The 21,960-nt window shown below is 35.8% G+C and overlaps 2 protein-coding genes across 2 annotated transcripts in view; one reads left to right on the top strand and one right to left on the bottom strand.

Annotated features, from left to right (window-relative positions):
* Nucleotides 1–21,960, bottom strand: part of COG5 (component of oligomeric golgi complex 5) — a 291,974-nt gene that overhangs the window by 220,459 nt on the left and 49,555 nt on the right. The window lies entirely within an intron of this gene.
* Nucleotides 4,918–8,004, top strand: GPR22 (G protein-coupled receptor 22). Its single transcript, XM_075557665.1, has 2 exons — nt 4,918–4,995; nt 6,678–8,004. Exon 2 carries the CDS (start codon nt 6,703–6,705, stop codon nt 8,002–8,004), a length of 1,302 nt encoding a protein of 433 aa, XP_075413780.1. The 5' UTR covers nt 4,918–4,995; nt 6,678–6,702.

A 21,960-nucleotide genomic window follows, 5' to 3' on the forward strand; every position in this document is an offset into this window, starting at 1 on the left:
TTACCTCTGCCTTGAATTGAACTGGCTCAGCGAATCTCCTTGGGCGTTGCTCTCTGCATCATATTATTTAATTAAAGATATGTCCTTGGTTATAATCTGTTTACAAAATCATCGTCATTAGCTTTGATCTTGCTTAAAAGACTGATGGAAAGAGTCGCTCATTGAGGTACCGGATACCCCCTTAACACATTAGGCACCCATTGAGCCAAAGTTTTTCTGAAACCAAGATGTTCACTTAAAATTGAAAATGTTGAACCCATCTTCAGGAAATGACATTATCCCAATATTCCACTTAATTATCCCAACTACATGAAAATGAAGATCTCACTTTATTGCATCCATGGCAACTCTACAATCTTCTTCCACTGATTTCTGGATTTCAGTATAGCTTCTTCCTTCATCAAGGTTGATACTCTTTTTTCTCTTGACTTTATTTTGAGATCTTTCTACTCTTCCTTAACATATTAGACCAACGTAAAGCCTGTTGTTTTATATGGAACACCTTTCTATAACTTTGTTGCAGAACTTTTATTATTTGAAAGCAGGTACACTTGAGGGTTGTTAAAAATGTGTTATTAGCCTGACCTCATCAGAATTTTTTTCCCATGACACAAAAAGTTTTGTATTTTTTGTAGACACCCTAATGAGTCTAAAACAAGTGTGCTACTGAGATAACTGGTTGGCAGCCCCCCACAGACTGCAGAGGCATGTTTATACACATTTTGTTTGGGATAAACCTCTCCCATGTATGGACAAGAACTGTAATAGTGATACTTGGGGGCCCACTCATATATTGACTTATCCACAGCTCTGTTTGTTAATCCTTCTCCTTACCTACCAACATGGTTGATGATCACATCAGATCACAAAATGGACGGTTATATCATTAGAAAATCATTATAAAACTACCCCCCAAAAAACATACCAAATCATGTTAATGTGTCAAATTATATTATTACATAACTGTCAAATGTCACAATTTCCATATAAATCCAATTCAAAAATTATATACTACTTAGCCATTACTGTGAATGGGAAGATGATAAAAGTACATGTTTTTCAAAACTATAAAATATTTTCAATTGCAAATTAAGTTTATTATACAATATTTTAAAATAGAGAATATCACTAAACTATAGAATAATTGGTGATTAATATTCTAACAATTCAGCCACCTAAAACATGTATTCAATTTTGTCAACAAATATAAAAAATGTTACATATTAAGTCAAAATAAAATTATCCTCACTATTGAGAGTAGAACATCTTTATTTTACTTTTAGAACATTTTTTATAGATAATCAAAGCTAATAAAATTCCATTTTAAAATAATTTATAAAGTTCATTACTTATACCATTATTTCTATTCTTTTGACAGTATAGCTATATTAAATTTATTTTACTTTCTCCTGATTTATGAAGACATGCAGCTTAGTTACTTTCTCCCTTACCATATGCATTTATCAACAATATTAGTATATAGCTACATACAATATTAAGGGAATAGCAATTCATTTTTTAAAAATCATTTTATTGGGGGTTCATACAACTCTTATTACAATCCAAACATCCATCCATTGTGTGCAGCACATTTATACATATGTTGTCATCATCATTTCCAAAACATTATCTTTCTACCTGAGCCCTCGGTATCAGCTCCCCATTTTCCCTCCCTCCCCTGAGGATACACTTCCAGGAGACATCGGTCAGTGTAAGACATGAAAAAAAAAAATTTATAAATTATCAAGGGTTCATGAGGGAGGGACAGGGGGAGGGAAAAATGAGGAGCTGATACCAAGGGCTCAAGTAGAAAGAAAATATTTTGAAATTGATGATGGCAACGTATGTACAAATGTGCTTGATACAATTGATGTGTGGATTGTTATAAGATCTGTAAGAGCCTCCAATTAAATGATTTATTTAAAAAAAGAAGAAGAAGCAGATTGTTCAGGTCAGTTGAAATAAATATTATGGCAGATGATCAAAGGATTCCCACAGGTGAAGTAATCTCTAAAAGTAAAGCCAATTATTAGTTTTTATACACTGAGACTAGCAATGAGATTTATAGCAAATTTCTAATACCATCGCCTTAAGTCAATCTGATTAATATTTTGAGTGAATGAATACATAAGTACTTGAATGAATGAATACTGAATTCATAACAGAGTTTATCACCCTGAGATACTCACAATACTTTGAAATACACAGAGAAAATGACTTGAATACAAAAAAATAGTTGAAATTCAATGTGGTTCACAGCAAAGATGCAGTAGCTTTCTATTTGTAGAACAAAGAATCTCAATCAGAAACATATAGATATCTAAAATATTTCTCAAGTGCAATTATCAAATCTTTAAAAGGGATATATACTTTTTACTGTGCAATTCCTGCCTCTCATTTCCTTGCATTTTAAACTGCTTAGCATTCAGTGACCAACCAGAATAGAATGCACATGGTTAAAAGACCAATTTACTAATTCTATTTAAGAGCAACATACAAGCACTTATAAATTTAGCTTTTTTTTGGGGGGGGGGGAGCATCCTTATATAAAACGGCAGGGTGAGAAGGGGGCGGGAAATCCCTGCTATACATATGAAGCACAGTTTAAGCCCAATACAACTGACCAATCAAAATTAGTGAATGCACTGCATCTCTCTGCAGTGGAGAGAAGCGACAAGGTAGGCTGTCATTCTGCAAAAGCTCCTCAGAAAGGCTTTCCTCTGAGAAGCCGTGCCATGCCTTTTTCAGAAAGACTGATGTAAATGTTGTCTCTGGAGAGCAGAAGCCTTCAGTGTGCTAAATTACTTTCACTATGCCTTTTCAGATGCTTATTGACTCCACAGTTGGAAGAGTGAGAGACTGCAGCAGCCTCTAAGCAGCACGACATGCTCTATACATTAGCAGGACTGCTGACACAATGGCACCGTACAGGCACTTGTTTTTCTTAAGGTCATTGTCGAAGAGATGTGCATGACCCTCTTTCCCTAGTCCCACTAGCAAGTGAACAAAATGAATCAATCAAGCTGGAAACGCTTCAACTACATCAAGAATCCATCAAATCTGTACCCGAGGTAAGATGTGCTCTTTATGCTAGTATACAGCTGCTTTTGAATCAGCACAGCGGGGTAAAATTACTTTGGGAAATTGCAGCCTAAATTGTATAAGTTACTTTGTTTAATTCTACTTATTGCTAGAGATGTAATTTTCAGATCTATTTAAGACATGCTATAGTTTGAATGTCATATTTTAGAATGTATTATTAAATACAAAGAATTTTCTTTGTTAATTCACTATGAAGACACCAGCTTTAAATTATTTCAAACATATTAAATATTCTTAATGTTTCTCAAGTGTTCAAAAAAAGAGAGAAAGCCTTCAATGTCTAGAAACCAGGTTTACTATTTAGTTATTATTTATTGCTTAATTTTCAGATAAGAATGTTCACTGAAAATTATTCAATTGGTAGTTAGCTTTATATTGACTTTGCATTTCAACCACCTGAACAATTAATTCATCAATGGAAATTTATAGTATCTTATCATATAATCTGTTTTAGTCAGCTAAAATGCAAACCTTGTGCTAAGAATTAGCCAAACTACATTATTCTGAGAGCGAAAAATACTGTCAAATTTATCAGAGGGAACGACCGTATAGCTCATGTATGCTAATGGCTCATAATCTCTGAAGATGCAGGTTAGCTTCTAAAATGCGAGCAGAAAAATTAGTTTGAAAAAAGCAGCTTTTGTCGCAAGACTTTACTTGTAAAGTTAAAAATGCTGTTTGATAAGATTATATATACATTTTTTCTTAGGAAAAGGAAACATAAAGAAAGCTTATGCCTACAGTTCTGGCTCTGATAACATAGCTTATTTATTTTGATAACCAACACTACATGATTTTAAAATATTTTCAGTTAATTGGAAATTATTAGGTACTCGATTCCTTAACCATTATTTCTTTTTCTTTTTCACAAGGGCCCACAGTCATTAATTCAGTATTTACAACTGCCCTAATGAAGAATGCAACAGAGCAAGCATCTCCATGGCTGTCTAAGCCTCGGACTGCAGGATGGTCTTCTAACACAGGATTTTAAGACATTAAGGAGTTAAAATCGGGGAAGAGAGCTACATTGCTCCCAGGATATAACAAGTCAATGGTGTCCTAAGAAGATGCTAGATAAAAGCTGCAAAAAAGAAAACTTTATCACTGTAAAAGCCTGAAAACAAAATGGTGAGAATTTTTAACGGGGGAGTTTATACTTTAACATACCAGAATTCTGGATGCTACTGGTCGTTGAAGAAGCATGAAACATTAATTTCTAAAAGGAGAATATATACTTTACCAGCAAGTTAAAGGAAGCGTTAACAAATATTTGCTACACTATTCTGATATTTCCTATCAATTGATATGACTAATGGATTTTTCCATCTGAGTTTAATGGCCAATTATGTATCCTCTTCTAATGAAAGCAAATCAAATTAAGTAGCAGGTGGTTTTTATCAAAAAGACCATGGACTGGATTTATAATACAAAGCAAGTTATGTGACCAAGAAACCATTTCAAAATAATGAGGATTGCTTTATACACGTGTAATTTACAAAAGGCTGTCTAAATACATAATAGAAGCTAGAAACCTTATGTCTCCTTTTTGGTTTCCACACATCCTGGAATATAAAAGAGACACTATCATACATCCCTTCCAAGGGAAACATAAATCCTCTTTTGAGGATATTTCCTCTTGGTCGTGACTTCTTAAAGCAAAACAAAGTATTATGCACTGGGTTTTAGAAATGCCTCAGCCAACTAAATTTCACAACTCACGCAGTTGAAGTATTGGAGAGAAAAATGAAAGCATTTCTACAAGACATGAAATAAGCACAGCTACTTCAGTGTTGTCAGGTGACAATTCATGTCAAAAGTCTGGCAATGGCATCGTGTATCATTTGGTGAAAAACTGCCATAGAGTCAAAAGGCCCCTAAGGCAACAGCAAACAGGTAGGTCAGAAGATGCTCGGACCCTTCACTAGTTAACATTTACAAAAGATAAGAGTTTTCCCTAGAGGAATTGCCGTTTTCTTAATTATCAGCCAACATGACATTTCTGATTTAACTGTAAATTCAACTATGTGACACAAACCTGCCAGATCAGAAAACCTGGCATACTTTTATTTTCCATTTTTATAGGCTTCCAGTTTGAGGAAAGGCCATCAGTTACTTGAATAAATATGCCTCTAGCAATGCTTCATATTATGCTCAAAATAGATTGGTAACATTAGCATTTGTTTCTGTAATATTAATTCCAAAAATAAAATGCATAAGTATATTTCTTTCCTGAAAATTGCTAAAGGTTATAATCAAATGAAAGGCTAAAAGTTATAATCATATGATATTTGAAAAATGTTGTTCTTTTTTCATTTGTATTTAAATAGAAATTTGCAATCAAACTGTGCACTTGAAATGTGAAATATAGTTGGTTGTATGATTTCCTATTTTAAACTGAATATACTGATTACTGGATTACTGGCATTTTAACCAAAAAGCAAACATTATATTTATAAATCATGCTAAAACCCCAAATACTAAACAAAGATTTGTACTGATGAGCTAAAGAGTGGGATTTTTAAAATTTCAAATTATACACTGGTTGCTTTTTTATACAAAGGCTTCACAAGCAATGTGTAACTTATAAAGCTTCCTTTAAAAATGAACTTAAGATACTATTTTCCCTTTTCCCTATGATTTAATTTCTGACTAGAAATTTATTTAAAGTAATAAAATCAACTGGTAAATTATTATAAACCACCTCAAAAAGAGGCTTTCAATATGACATTAAATTTTCATTTTCTCCTTCAACAAAATTCTCCCCCACACCCCTCCCCAAAAAGAGGGTGGGCCACAAAATAAAATCATTCATGAATGATTATTGTTCTTTTTCCAAGCTCTGTGGCTCCTTTCTACTGCCAACATAATTTCCTATATCTTCCATTTTGTATAAGTTGCTGAGTATGAAATTCAGAGTATTATCATATACATAAACATCATATATAAAATACTTATCATTTGCCTATGTCTGTAGGAATAACTCTAGAGATCCCTTTAAGCCCACTGCTGGCTTCTGAATTGGAATTTTAATGAAGAACATGGGCAAAACAGTTTAAAACCAACTGGTGCTCTGTACGACATCATTTTAAATGAACACTTGTCCCGTTCATTTGAAATCTCCCAGGAATAATTACACCTACACTAATTATGCTAGAACATATTAAAATAGCATTTATTTTCCACCTACTCACAACAGTTTTAAATGAAATTTTAAAACACTTGGGTTAAAATTACTTTTGCATACTGGGTAGTTTGATGATACAGAAATATACTTTGCCTGAAATAATAAGCGTGAAGAACCCAAATAAGGAGCCCCATTTTAGTAAATTCAGTTGGTATACAGGAGTCATCCCCATACAGATATTTCTTCAAAATAAGACTTGATTCCTTTTACATTTAAACAATACAACCTGGATATTTTTAAAAATTGACGTGTTCAGTACTAGTTATAAACTTAAAAACTTAAGCTTGTGGTTGTTAGGTGCACAATAAAAAATATCTTACAAAGGGCACATGTTTGATACAGGTCATTTAATTTGCCAAATATCAATAGTGTATTCTATTTTACTTTCTAGGAAAAACACCAACTGCTCCAAAAGAATGTGTTTTCCTCCCGTTCTGGAAGTCAACATGCAGTCTGAATCTAACATTACAGTGCGAGATGACATTGATGACATCGACACCAATATGTACCAACCACTATCATATCCATTAAGCTTTCAAGTGTCTCTCACCGGATTTCTGATGTTAGAAATTGTGTTGGGACTGGGCAGCAACCTCACCGTACTGGTACTTTACTGCATGAAATCCAACCTAATCAACTCTGTCAGTAACATTATCACGATGAACCTTCATGTGCTTGATGTAATCATTTGCGTGGGGTGCATCCCTCTCACTATGGTGATCCTTCTGCTTTCTCTGGAGAGTAACACCGCTCTCATCTGCTGCTTCCACGAGGCTTGTGTATCTTTTGCGAGTGTCTCCACAGCCATCAACGTCTTTGCTATCACTCTGGACAGATATGACATCTCAGTAAAACCTGCAAACCGAATCCTGACAATGGGCAGAGCTGTAATGTTAATGATATCCATATGGATTTTCTCATTTTTTTCCTTCCTGATTCCCTTTATGGAGGTCAATTTTTTCAGCCTTCCGAGTGGAAATACGTGGGAAAACAAGACACTTTTGTGCGTCAGTACAAATGAATACTACACTGAACTGGGAATGTATTACCATCTGCTGGTACAGATCCCAATATTCTTTTTCACCGTTGTCGTCATGTTAATCACGTACACCAAAATACTTCAGGCTCTTAATATTCGAATAGGCACAAGATTTTCAACAGGGCAGAAGAAGAAAACTAGGAAGAAAAAGACCATTTCTCTAACGACGCAGCATGAGCCCACAGACCTGTCTCAAAGCAGTGGGGGCAGGAATGTGGTGTTCGGGGTCAGGACTTCGGTGTCCGTCATCATCGCCCTGCGGAGAGCTGTGAAACGGCACCGGGAACGGCGAGAGCGGCAAAAGAGGGTCTTCAAAATGTCCTTACTGATCATTTCTACATTTCTTCTCTGCTGGACACCAATTTCTGTTTTAAATACCACCATTTTATGTGTAGGCCCAAGTGACCTTTTGGTAAAATTAAGATTGTGTTTTCTAGTCATGGCGTATGGCACAACCATATTTCACCCTCTATTGTACGCATTCACTAGACAAAAATTTCAAAAGGTCTTGAAAAGTAAAATGAAAAAGCGAGTTGTTTCTATCGTAGAAGCTGACCCCATGCCTAATAATGCTGTAATACATAACTCGTGGATAGATCCTAAAAGGAACCAAAAAATTACCTTTGAAGACAGTGAAATCAGAGAGAAATGTTTAGTACCTCAGGTTGTCACAGACTAGAGCAACTTCTAAGTTTCACCAAAATCACACTCGGATGAGCTTTACATGAAAATTGTAAAAAGTAAAATTACTGCCAAATAGAAGGGGAAAAATTTTAAGTATTGGTTATGTTGTAAATTTTCTATGTAAATGTCAATTAGGTTAGGACATATATATTCAATTTCTTCATTACTTAATGTATTTGTTGCATGGCAGTTTGTTGAAGTAACATCTTGTGTATATTTTGTCACTATTATGTCCATCAGAAGATATTAATGTACGTCATATTTTCTAAAGAATAAATACATAGCCTTAAAACAAGTGTACAACTTTTAAAATGTAACTGACACAGGTATCGTTGAATTTTTTTATAAAGTGCATCGTTTCTAAGACACTAACTACAGACTTGTTTGTATGATGATAATTCAAATCACACTTTAATATAAAAACCAAAAAGCATAGACTCAAAACGGTTTAGACAATCCAGGATCTTCTGTCCTACTACACTATGTTTCTGATGTAGGCAACTTGCTATACTATTTGAAACATAAAACAACTATGTATGAAACATACTTTTTGAATGTAAAAAGCTGTAGCAGCGATCGAAATTCTAAAAGTCGAAAACCAGATAATAATAAGCAACCCTAGCACACCAGTTAGGGAAGGCTTAAAATTCAATTTGTGAGGGGGAAAAGCTGGGTTTTTTAAGGTCCAGGGCACGATACCATAACATGCAAAGACCCCAACAACGCAGAGAGGCGAGGAAAGGAGCTCAAACAAGGCTCTTCCATCCTCACACTGCTTTGAGCTCAAACGCATCGGGTTCATACAGTACGCGTACTGGGAAAAAACGGGTGCACCAACATCAACAGATTGCCTACTATTCCCCATTTTAGCCTTTCATTAAAATAGAAGATAACCATCCATATCTAAATGCCAGGAAGAACAAACAAAAGACAAACAAACAAAAGACTCTATCACGGGAGGAAAAGCTAATAGAGCTTTGGAGATGATCAGGAGCTTCAGAGCGACGCAGTTCACACAGTCTGCCTACGCGATCATACTACCAGTGTTTCACACTATAAAGTCTGTTTCTACTCTAAAAATCAGTAAACCCCACTCCTTGCTAAATTCCACACCACTTATTTTAACTTTAAATATTTTCTCTCCAATCCTCAAATCACACTGGAAAGCTATGAAATAATTAATCCTGACTATAAATTCTCAAGATTGAGAATCTCATATTAAACAGTTTCCTAGTGTTACAATCTAGTAACCTATCAATAAGTGCTAATATCATTGTATTAGAAAATTAGCAATTAGTCGCTCAAAATGGACAAGTACTTGCTACCTTAAAATTAGTTAACTTGATTACTTTGTATTCTTTTTTTTTAAACACTGCATTCACTAAAATCAAGTAACAGCTCGGTTTAAGCAGGAAAAAAATGAGTCAAACACCCCAATGATAGTGCAAATGAATGAGATTCAGTCAATCTCATTTATTGAATACTTTGAAATCCTTGGGGAATTAAGTATGATGCAATGGCTTGAATTTCCTAAGGTCACCTAGTAGATTAAGTAGTGATTTGTTTCTGATAATGTTAACAATAATCTTAAATATGGTAGAGCCCAGTTTTATGCAGTCTATTTTCTACTGTTACATAAATATTTCAATTATACAAATATTTCAATTTAACAAAATGTAGCATAAGCAAGCTGAACTTTTTTTTAAACTCTTAGGAGGAATTAAGACTTCATGACTAAAGATATTAAGGAAACTTTTATTCACTAAATATATTTGGCACAGAGTACACCTCCTTATAGCCTTATTAAAATTTTTTAAATGCCAATTTAAAATTAGGATCACTAGAGAATCAAATAAAAATATGTATGTTTAGTTTAAAATATTAATAAAATTAGTTAATATTTGTAAAAACGTCTTTATGTTTTAAATATTTTTAATATTCAAGTCTTCCAGTATGCCAAAGAACTGTTTACAACCATAGATTGCTAATATACTTATCTAATTGCTGTCATTCCCTCTGTGATTAGAAACTGAGCAAAATAAGAAATAAGTAGCAATTACTCTAATGCCCCTCTCTACCCCACTGTCCCTCTACACCATGCGTGTCTCTGGTAGATCATCAGTGCAGTTGAAGGTAACAGGCATTTCAGCACCGATGAGCTTTCACAGCGCACGATGGCACTGTGGTCGGAACACTCAGGTGCTAGCTGAAAGGCCAGTGGTTCAAACTCAGCACTGTCTTCTCAGCTGAAAGAGGTGGCAGTCTCTTTCTGCAAAAATGACAGCCCAGGACACACTGTGGGGCAGTTTTATGTAACTGGAAACATGGCGCAGTTCTAACCTTGAAGTCCTACAGCGCAGTACCACACAACTAAAGGGAACATAAAAATACATTTACTGATTGACAGCAAAGAAAAGTCACACCACGAAAATTTTAATAGGTTTTAAATGTGTTTAAAAGTACATCATATGTAAACCAAAACAATATTTATGTGTTAAAATTTCTGTTTTTAAGAACAAGTCACAAATGTTGCAATTACTAACCTGTTTAAAACAGAGAATGAAAAGCTTAGACAACATTTCTTTTTTATTAAATGTCTTCTCTAAGCAAAATTGAGTTCCCTTTATTTTCTTGATCTGAACCTTCATGTCACTGAGTCAATTTTTCACTTTAGTTCAAAGGATTTACCAGAAAATAAGCAATTAAAAACTTTTTTTCCTGGTAACATGAAACAATTTAAATGTGAAAGAGAGGCAGCAATAAACTCTGTATCATAGAATGCCGCCCCCCAATGCAATGTGTCCTACCCATGTGCTACAAAGAAGAAAGATGACGCAGCCTGCTCCCAGAAAGGTTTACAGCCTCAGAATCCCGACACAGGTTGCTATGAGTCTGGATTGACTCAATGGCAGTGGGTTTTGTTTTGTTTTCAGTTTGGTATACAAATCAGGTATAAACATTAATTTCTATATGACTAATTGGGTTAATTCTTCATTGATCATTAAAATTAAATAGAAATAATTTAATTTTAAAATTACTCAAAAACAAAGTATAGGGATTTTTGTTTACTCTTTTATTTGCTAATTAAATTAAATTAATTATTCTATCGATTACAATCCAATGGGTGTTTACAACCATCATGAAAATTATTTATAAGTATGCTTTTAGATAAAATTCCATTCATAAAACTTTTATACTTCTTACCATTGGTTAGTTCATTTTTAAGTATGTGATCTATTTTTACCTCCCTCAAAGAAAATTATAATGCAATCTCACTTCTATGAATGTTTAACTAAGATTAGACTTAAAGGTAGAAACCTAAAATTATAAGAAAACAGTGCTGTACTAGAGTTTTATTTCACAAAATAAATTTCAAAGGTACTTTCCAAAAGTCAATATACTTTCATTTTATGATTATCCAAGTAGGTAAGCTTTGTAATTGAATTAGCACTTAAACTCTTACAGTGTCAAAGGAATTACTGGGAGATTCTTTGAATTACAGAGTCATTACTCTGAAGAGCTTAAATTTTGGAATAAAGGCATTTTAAAAGTGTGGCAATGCCTATAAAAGAAAGCGGAATGTGGTAAATTAAAAGTGTAAAATTACTCAGAGCTTTCAGAAAAGGATTATGTCGCGTCAAGTACAGCCTAAACAAAGTATTGTTGACAAAAGCTACTGCAGTACCTTCTGAGAAGAGCAAAGTGTCCTCTTTCCAGGGAGAGTCACACAGGCAGAAGGCCTGAAGCACCGGAATGAGAAAGGAGAACAAGGAAGCAGCATCATTTGAGATGAGCTTTAAAAAACCAATGAGGAGGGACTTCAAAGAGTTTGTGGGAACTGGAATAGAAAAAAGGTGGACTCTTTCTAAGAACTTTTGGAAGGACCCGCACAGAACAGCAAAACACGGAGAGAATCATTCGGGTACGACATGAGGATGGCACTGCTGCCATCACCTTGATAGGTCATGAAAGGTCTGGAAAAACGTGCTGGCTATCAGTCGGCAGAGACTGCACCGCGACAAGTAATGTGAGTCAGTAGGGTTTGCCAAATGACCACAAGGTCTCTGGTCTAAGACAGAAGAATGAAAAATGGTGACTACAAGAACCACACCAAGCTGGATTCTCCTCAGTGGCCCAAGAGTTACTTCATTATACTTTGCATTAACTACACACACACACACACACACACAAAACACAATAAAAGCAGAAAAGAGTAGGAACAGAACATTATTTAAGAATGTTCTAGTTGTAAATTATTTACCTCACATGCAGCATGTTGGTTTATTCAGTCTTTCCATTAAATACAAATAGTTAATGATATTCACAGAAAACCTAACCTAGTGCCACCAACTAAAATTTTTTCATTCCATTTTCCCACAAACTGTAATTCAACTCGGTCACCCTGGAGAACAAGATAGAGCTGCCCCACCGAGAGTCCAAGGCCATAAATCTTGCCGGAGATAGATTGCCATGTCTTCCTCCTGTGGAGAGGCTGGTGGGTGCCAACCACTTCACCACTGCGCCACCGGCTCCGTCAACATGACAATAGTCATAAGTGGCAAGGAAAAGGGCTCAGGTCATATTATAAAAGAAGAAAAGGAGGAAATAATAAAACAGGACTATAACGACAAGAAAAATAACTAAAATACTCAGAGATGCTGAGCTCTTAGAGACATACAAATAGAATGTAGAATTATGGGTTAGAGTTCACAGAATAAAACTAATAGCTATTTGAAGCCTGATCTTTTTCTAAAATGCATTCAAAATGATTTTCTCTAATCTTTTAAAAGAAACTCCAGTTGATCAACTTAACAGATACAAAATATAAAAATGCATGTTATATAATGAGTAGAATAGAATATGAGAACTAATAAGTAGAATTAACTATTAGAATGAGAACAAGGCAATGACATTTGAAACAGTGGTATTGAGGTGTAGAAACAAATGGAATAATTAATTCATCACTAATATGAAGGAATATTTTTACTATAGAAAAAGAGCTGAACAATAATGTTATTGTATATAATAATATTTCTCTCCTTTCTTATACTAAAACAACATGTGGAAATAATCCTAAGGAACTCTATTCACACATTGTCAGCAGACGGCAGGAAGCTAGGTCCACGCCTTTCAAGCATGGCAGCTTTGTACTTCCACCAGTGAGGGGTAAAGATGCTTACCCTACCACTGCCACCAATACCAATTCTCTACCACTTTCAAACCCTGCAGCATCAACTAAGATAAAGAAGAGCTGAGTCTGTCGGCGATTTGGGGTCATTTTCCTCACCCTGCTTACATGAATTCAATATGTCATATATTTCTGAGAAGTTATTTAGAGGCACATTGTCAGAACAAACATATCTACCAACTTTTCAAAATGACCAGAACAAGCAGCAGAGAAGATGATTAGGTTATAGAGAATCGCTTCAGCCTGCATACAGATGTGGACATACTCTACAAATAGTAGAAGCGTAATAATTTTTAAATTTTAATATAATTTTTACATTTTAATGTTAACTGCTGAAGAATGAGAGAGCTGACCACATTAAACCAAGACACAGAAGTGAGAAATGTGTGTGTAAACACACACACGTGCGGGGGCTTCAAAAAGTTTGTGTAAAAATGCAATTACAGTGGAATTTTCCATGAGTTTTTGAAGCCCCCTCAAGTGTCAGTCAGTAATATCAAACACAGTACCATATTCAAGAAATATATATTTCCTATTAATTGGAAAGAGAAGAACTAAAGATAAAAAGATATATATTTCACTTTTAATTCCTTTCAAAAATCAAACCCATTGCAGTCGAGTCCATTCCAACTCAGTGACATGAGAGGACAAGGCAGAACTTCCTTGGTTTCTGAGGCTGGAAATCATAATGAAAGCACTGTCTACTTTGGAACCACTGGCAGGTGTAAACCACTGTCCTCAGGGTTAGCAGCCCAGGGCTTCAACCACTCCACCATTAGTGCCCCTGTTGTAGGGCAGGTGAAATGTAAACATGACATAAATTTACATATCTTTTACTTTTAACTGTTTACTTTCCAAATCTTAAAAACTTAACTATCTCCTTTAGCGATTAATTTTTTACAACGACTACTTGTAGCAAACAACAAAACACTAGCAAACTACAGCTGCATAACTTTATAGAATTGTCTCACTTTCATCCTATACAATCTGTAATAAAATGAAGCATCTTATAAAGCTAAAAAAGGTGACCAATGTATACAAACTAATCAATAAACATTAGCTTGAAAACAAATAATTTTCAAGCTCTTGGTCCCATGGTACATTGTATAGAGTTTTTCTCACGCTATACAATCCCCCATTGTGCTTATTTAAAATGCCAGTGTGTGTGTGTGTGTGTGTGTGTGTGTGTGTGAGAGAGAGAGAGAGAGAGAGAGAGAGAGAGAGAGAGAGAGAGAGAGGTAAAAATGCCAAGTTTGAGGTACCACATCAACTTTACTGAATCAGGATCTCTGGGAATACAGCCTTGAAAATTCTTCCTGTCAGTAAGTATGCTGAGGTGCTGTGTGAGAGTTTAAGAACCACTGTTTTGTTGTTGTTTTGTTTTTTCCTTTAAAAAAAGATAATATTTTATTTTGTTTGGGGGCATAGTGGGTTACAATTGGCCTGCTAGCCAAGACATCAGCAGTTAGAAATCACCACTGCTCTGTGGAGAAAGACGAGGCTTTCCATCCCTGTAAAAAGTTACAGTCTCAGAATCCTACAGGGGCAGTTCTACTCTGTCCTGCACGGTGGTTATGCATCAGAATTGACTTGGTAGCAGAGAGATTTAACACATTGAACAATTTATCAGAGAAAGATGAAGTTGCCTGTTCCCATAGAAGTTTATATTCTCAGAAATCCTATATGAGGTCATGATGAGTCAGAAAGTGTTTGGTTTGGGTGTTTTAACATTTTTATACAAAATGTTCCCTACTACTAATTACAATGTGTCAGCATTCTCATTTTTTTAAAAACTAAGACAGGAGTTTTAGTTGTTTAAAAACATTTATCTCAATGCTAATACTTTTGCTAAATCTGTGGGCACATTCTGGATTCAGTGAGATGCTACCATGAAACATAGAAAGAGGAAAAGAAAAGGGCCACCCAGTGACTCGCACTAACTTCCTGAAGAGAAGCACCACGTGCGCCAGCATGCTCAGGGATGATGACCCAGAGCCTTCCACAGCCAGACATTTTACCACAGCTGACAGAATCCACATGGTAGCTAGCCCACATTTCTTCATTGTCAGGGGAAATTTTAATGATTTGGGTTATTTTTCAATTAAGTTCCTAAGTTACAGTTTCAACCTCTAAAGAGAGCTATCAGATTTATAAAAATATTGATTAACTAAAGGGTAGTAATAATCAAAACTGAGGCCAAAAATGAGGTAGTCAACTTACTTCACAACTGACTGACAAGTAGTCCTCAGAACGGAGCCCCCTCATAATTTAGGGTTAAAATCCAACAGCTATTATGCGACTTATCTTATTCTGTCCAAAATTAAGCTTTAGAGACTTTTTGCTCATCTCAATTCATTTAAAACAAAGAACTGTGTACAGAGGACAAGAATTACTTCTAAAATTAAATTTCAGTAAAAATATTGAAACATTACACCTTGTGAATCTTTGAACAGATGTCACTGCAGTTAGGTAGCTGGTTTGAGTCACACGCTTTTCTTTTGTTATGCCATCAAAAGCATTTATGAAATATTCAGCTGCTCCATGATAAATTCATGGTATCTTTAATTTTATATTCTGTTTTATAACAGTTTAAGTAACACTAATGTTTGCTAGCTACTGCAAACATTACTGCCCAAACACGATCCTAGACAATTTTATAACCAGAAAATAATTTCCCACTACTTTGATAATATCTACTGTTGTAACTCTTTTATTTGTTAACATGTTCACTGAATGACCCATAGGACCCAACCTTTAACAATTGAAAATGAGCTGCTAGTGAACACACCTTAAATTTCCAATCACATTCAGATGATTAGAGATGACCACCATACAAAAAGGCATTTGCTAAACACTGTATTTCAGATAAAGATAAATGATCTGTTACAGGGTTTTCTGAAGTCTCATAGATCCCCTGAACTATGTAATTTTTTTAAATGGACATATAACCATGTGCTCTTCCCAGAGCAAACATTCACAAATTTTTAAAGTTTTATTGGCACTTAGTCCACATATCGCACAATTCAAAAATTCAATCATATCAAGAAGAGTTGTACAATCATTATCACAATCAATTTTGAACATTTCCTCTCCCCCGCCCCATGGTTAAATCACTTTAAAAATGAGCTGTGTAATCACCATGAGTTGTAGTGAATGTCCCCTCCCACCTCCCACATACCTTGTTTGCTCCCCCTACAAATTTAATAAGACCTTCAAAAGAGTCTAAAGCCCAAAACTAAAAGTAAAACAAAACTATTCTTATGATTAGGAAGAAAGCAGGGAGGCAAAACTGGTAGATGTGATCTCTAATGTTACTTCTGTGTGTGCCCTGCTGTATTCTAGGAGAACGCAGACAACTTTCAAAAGCATACAGAATTAGCTCTCACTAAACTACATGAGGAAATAAGTAAGCAATTAAGGCAAAAAGGGTGAAAAATAAGAAACTCTGGCATGAAATGAAAATGCAAAATACTTATCTTTAAGTCCTGTGAGCCAGAAATTGTTCCCTGGGTTTTCTATTAGGTAATTTAAAGCAGGGGGACAAAGGATTGATTACATGACTTTTAGCATCCATAAAATAACCAACTCCCTAGCTCTTCAACAGGAATGCCAATGATTCCTGGTGCTAAGACCAGAGAAAAAGTATCTCTCCTGAGTCTTCTTAGAAAGCATAAAGACAATGCTTTCTGCACCAACATTACGGGAAAGATGGCTGCTGCTTACATCTCTTAATGCACAAAATGACCACAATATTACCCCAAAAGAGGCAGCAACTATCATAAGCTGGTTTTCTCTAGTTTTCCTCCATTTGTAATAATGTCATCAAATTAAAGAAAATTCAATAAAAAGAATAATATGGAAACAGGACCCAGATCTCACCCAATGTTAAAAAAAAAAAAAAAAGAACTCAAGATGGATTAGAAACCTAAATATAAGTCCTAGAACTATATAGATAGTAATGGAAAAATAAGCCTCATACATGGCATAAATATATGGCCAAACAAAATGAAAGCTACACATACAGTAGAAAACAAACTAGATGACTGGGACCTCTTAAAAATATGATAGTGTACAGAGCAACAGAGAAAAAGGAAACCCGCAAATGGGGCAGGAAAAAAACACTTTTGGTAATATTAAAATAAGGAGCTAATCCTTAAAAATCAATAGAAAATTTCAGCACTTCAACACGAAAAAGCTGAATAACCCAATTTTTAAAATGGGCAGGGAATAGGAATAGAGAGTTTACCAAAGAAGATATTCAGGCAGCCAACAAACATAGGAAGAAATGTTCTCCATCATTAGTCAGAGAGAGGGATGCAAATCAAAACAGTGATGAGATACCACCTCACCCTGGCCTGGATAGAAAAGTCCTAAAAAGGAGGGGGAAACAAATGCTGGGCGTGAGGGTGTGCGAAGACCCTGGAGTCTCATGCACAGCTGGTGGGGCTGTAAAATAAACAGTACCACACTGTGGGACGCATTCTGATGCTTCCTCACACAACTGGGAATAGAAATCCCATATGGCCCACCAATAGTGCTTCTTAGGGGAGAGCCCCTAGAAACAAGGAACGCAGTATGAGCAGATACATACACAGCCACGTTCACCACACAACTATTTACAACAGTAAGAAGATGGAAACAACCTGTGATGGATAACCAAACTGGCGTACATACTCGTGTACAAGTCGAGTTTTTCAGCACATTTTTAATGCAGTTTTTATGGTTAAAATTAGATGCCCCAGCTGATATTTGGGTCAGCTTATACTTGAGTATATACGGTACATAGAGGGGAACACTAACCATCACTAAAGAATAACACTGAAACTGTGAAATACCATGATGCTGAGTGAAGGCAGTCAATCACACAAGGATAAATGTTGTATAGACAACTCATATGAAAAAAAATAAGAAAAGGTTTTATACCATAAGCTATGCACTTGGATTGTCACCAGGGGTAGAAGAAGGGAGACCAGGAAGTAGGATGAGCTACAGGGCAGGTAAGGTTCACCTGGGTGAAAGGAAAGGCAAGCCTAAAAGAGGGAAATGAGGGTAGGGGTGGGAGCAGGGGTGGGGACACAGAAATAGGGCAAGTCATATGAGGGTGGATAAGTTGTTTAAGTTGCTAAATGCGAAAAGGATGCTCTGATATGTAAAGGCCTATCTAATTCATGATAAAAAGATTTTTAAAAGACAGAATTATATTGGAATGAGAAATATAGGGTGTCCAGCTATAAAGCCTCTAGCATTCCGACTTATTTGAAGTAGAGATCCTAGATTGATTAAAACCCCAACCTACTGCCATCAAGTCAATTCTGCCTCACAGTGACCCCCTAGGACAAAGTAGAGTTGCTTCTTATGGTTTCAAAGACTAGAAATCTTTACAGGAGCAAAGAGTCTCATTTTTCTCCCACAGAGTGGCTGGTGAGTTTGAACCATCGATCTAAATGTTAACAGCCACTGTACCACCAAGGCTCTTTCTGGACTGATTTACCTTCAGAAAACTCTTCTATAAATACTCTCTCAGTGAACTTCTGGGGGAAAAAAATGTTTGGCAGAAAAATGGTTAAGTGCAGAACCATAAACCTGAAAGTCACCTGAGCTGAGAGAAAAACCAACATCTGGAAAAGGCCAGGTCATCCTCACTCAGAGATGGTTGCTAACAAATTCTGAATTTACAAGCTAAAAAACCTAAATTTTTCTCCACTAACTTTAAGAAAAATATCTTTTCCTGAAATATTTATGATCCTCATTAAAATATCTGCTTCCTACCCACAGTTCAAAGATATGGTTAGAATGGAGACAATAAAAGCTGAAAGGAAAGAACTGTGTTCTCAGTTACATGATAGCAGACACCATACAAATATTTCATCACTGTAGTTAAATACAGGAAATAAGATCCAAGCCACTTTTCCTTTTAAATACAGTATTCTAATATCAGTACCATTCATATCAACAAATATGCTTACTGGATTTATAACACAACTAACCTCTTGGACTATATACTTGTTGCTGACATCTTAATGAATAACATATGTCACACGATCACAAAATGCCCAGACTAAATTGCCAAATAGTAGTAATCATAAAATCCTAGTTACTATCTAAACAAGGCCATTATAAGCATTTTTTAATGATAAAAGCACTTTTAAATGGTCCCTTGTGATAGTAGTTATCTCTTATTCTCCAAAGGGGAATATCTCATAAGTGGTTTAAAGTTGTCTGAGTTTATAAAATAGTGGTGATAAGGAAGATGGCCAACATAATATCATAAGGCAAAATAAGAGTAAGTCTAAATGAAAAGCATTGGCGCTCAAAGGAAAGGGGGCAAGAGGAAAATATCCTCCCCCCAAAACGGAATTGCACTGGGTGAAGCAGAGGTTTCTTTTCTTTTCTTTTCTTTTTTTTTTTTTTTGCGGAGCTTTATTAGTACACATGTTCCCTGCTAGGTGAGCATTAAGCAACAACTCTGGAGTTAGTTGGCATCACCTGGGAAAGTTCTCTCTGGTCACAGTGAATTTTTTTGTAAAAGCAGTTTCTCTCGAACCTCATTTTTTGTGATGGCTGATTTGAGAGAACAGCATGCAGCTGTGAAATTTTGTTTCCTGCTTTGGGAAAAATGCCGCAGAAACTGTTGTGATGTTCAACACAGCTTACAATGACAGCACTATGGGGGGGAGGGGGAAATCAAGCATATGAGTGGTTTTCCTGTTTTAAAAATGGTGAAATGTCAATTAATGACAAGTCTTCTTCTGAACATCCATCAACTTCCCAAATGGACAAAATGTCAACTTCCCAAATGGACAAAAAGTGCATTTGGAGTTCGTTCCATCAGGTCAGACTGCTAACCAAGCTTTATATTTATAAGTTCTGAAAAGATTGTGTAATAGTGTGTGACAAAAAAGGCCTAATGGGCGGCTGATGGGCAGCTGATTTTGCCACCATGCCATGGTTATTTGGTTAGATGGCTCATGAGCCAACTCAGTTTTGGGCAAAAACCAGCATGTTTCTCATGCCACGCACACCTTACTCTCACCTGACCTCATTCTATGCAGCTTCTTTCCACGAATGCAGAGGGATAGTTAGGAAAGGACAGTGATTTGACAATGTAGAACAGGTGAAGAAAAAAACGAGGGAGGTGCTGTCAGCCATCCAAACAGAGGAGTTTGAAAACTGTTTCCAAGAATGGAATAGCAGATTTGACAAATGTATTACCATATATACTCATGTATAAGTTGAGTTTTTCAGCACATTCTTAATGCAATTTTTGAGGTAAAATTAGGTGTTCGCTGATATTTTGGTCAGCTTATACTCAAGTAAATACGGTAAGTGTAATGGAGAGTAGTTTGAAGGTGATAAGATTGTTTTGTAAAAAAAATGTAAACACATAGCTTTGGGGGGAAAATATTCCATTTTTTGTGTGTGTGTTTTTTGTAGGGTTTTTTTTTTACCACCTTATATACCAGGGAAAGCTGCAGAAAGGGAATGGCATTTGAGATAAACTTTAAATGAGGGATGAGGCTGGCTGATACCATTTGAAGATCAGCTTATCAGGCAAGCAGAGACACAACCTGAGCAATTACAGAGGAACAAGAAACTACAGTCTCCAGCTAGGGAGTAAATCAGTCTGGCTGACACACAGACAACTGAAATATCATGGGTGGGTAACCCAAAGACCCAAGAAACCATAAGAATGCTTATGAAATAATGATGATTACAGAATTGTGGTGCTAGGGTGGATGAGTTATGAAACAGTGCTGGGAAGACAGACAGCTAAGCACTGGGAAAATCAAATCAAATGCTGACCCACACACAGGCTCAGCAGACAGACAGAGTTTCCATTATGGGGAGGTGACAGCTAGCGGGGCTCCATAAAGGTGTTCGATGGAGAGGCTGTATGTGTAAGTACACCTAGCAAAGTTCTGACAGACAAAGATAGACCCGTGAGTTTAGCTGAAGAACATGGCGGTGAATACTTTTGTAATATTGTGGTGAGGATGCAAAATAATTTATTATTATGGGATTACCAAATAAAATATAAAAATTTTAAAGTTATACAAAAGTATGTTTTAAACCTTTGAAGTTATTATGTAAGGCCTCAATGAGGTATAAGACACAATAAACTGGGGTTACTGATCACAGAAAAGTGGGTGAAGGGAGACAGCGGCTGGTGAAAGACATGAAAAATATATATACAAATTATGAAGGGTTCATGGTGGAGGGGGGAGGGGGCAAATGAGCTGATACCAAGAGTTCAAGTAGAAAGAAAATGTTTTAAAAATTATGTCAACATATGTACAAATGTAATTGACATAATGGATGGATGTGCGGATTGTGATAAGAGCTTTAAGAGCCCTCAATAAAATGATATTTTTTAAAACACACACAACAAACTGGAAAGCATATACAACTCATAAAGGTAAAATGTACCTTAATTATGTAAGAACACTTAGAAATAAACAGAGTAGAAAAATCTGCAGAAATAAGCAGGTCTCTCACTAACAGTAACACGTGAGAACCACGGAAATGTTCAACCAAAGTCAGCAAAACGAATGCCAAGTGGCACAAACCCGAAACCATAAAGCTACATGCCGATTTCACATCCATGTGCACATGCTCTTCAAAACTGCTACTGGAAGAGCATTTTGGTTTGAGATAGGAAGTAGAATTTTAAATATGACCTTCAATGAAAAATTCCACTGATAAAGTTTATTCTAAGGAAGCAGTTGTAAAGCTGTTTTTAAAAAGGACCAGCAAAGCATTGGT

Source organism: Tenrec ecaudatus, chromosome 9, assembly GCF_050624435.1.
Source record: "Tenrec ecaudatus isolate mTenEca1 chromosome 9, mTenEca1.hap1, whole genome shotgun sequence".
NCBI lineage: Eukaryota > Metazoa > Chordata > Mammalia > Afrosoricida > Tenrecidae > Tenrec > Tenrec ecaudatus.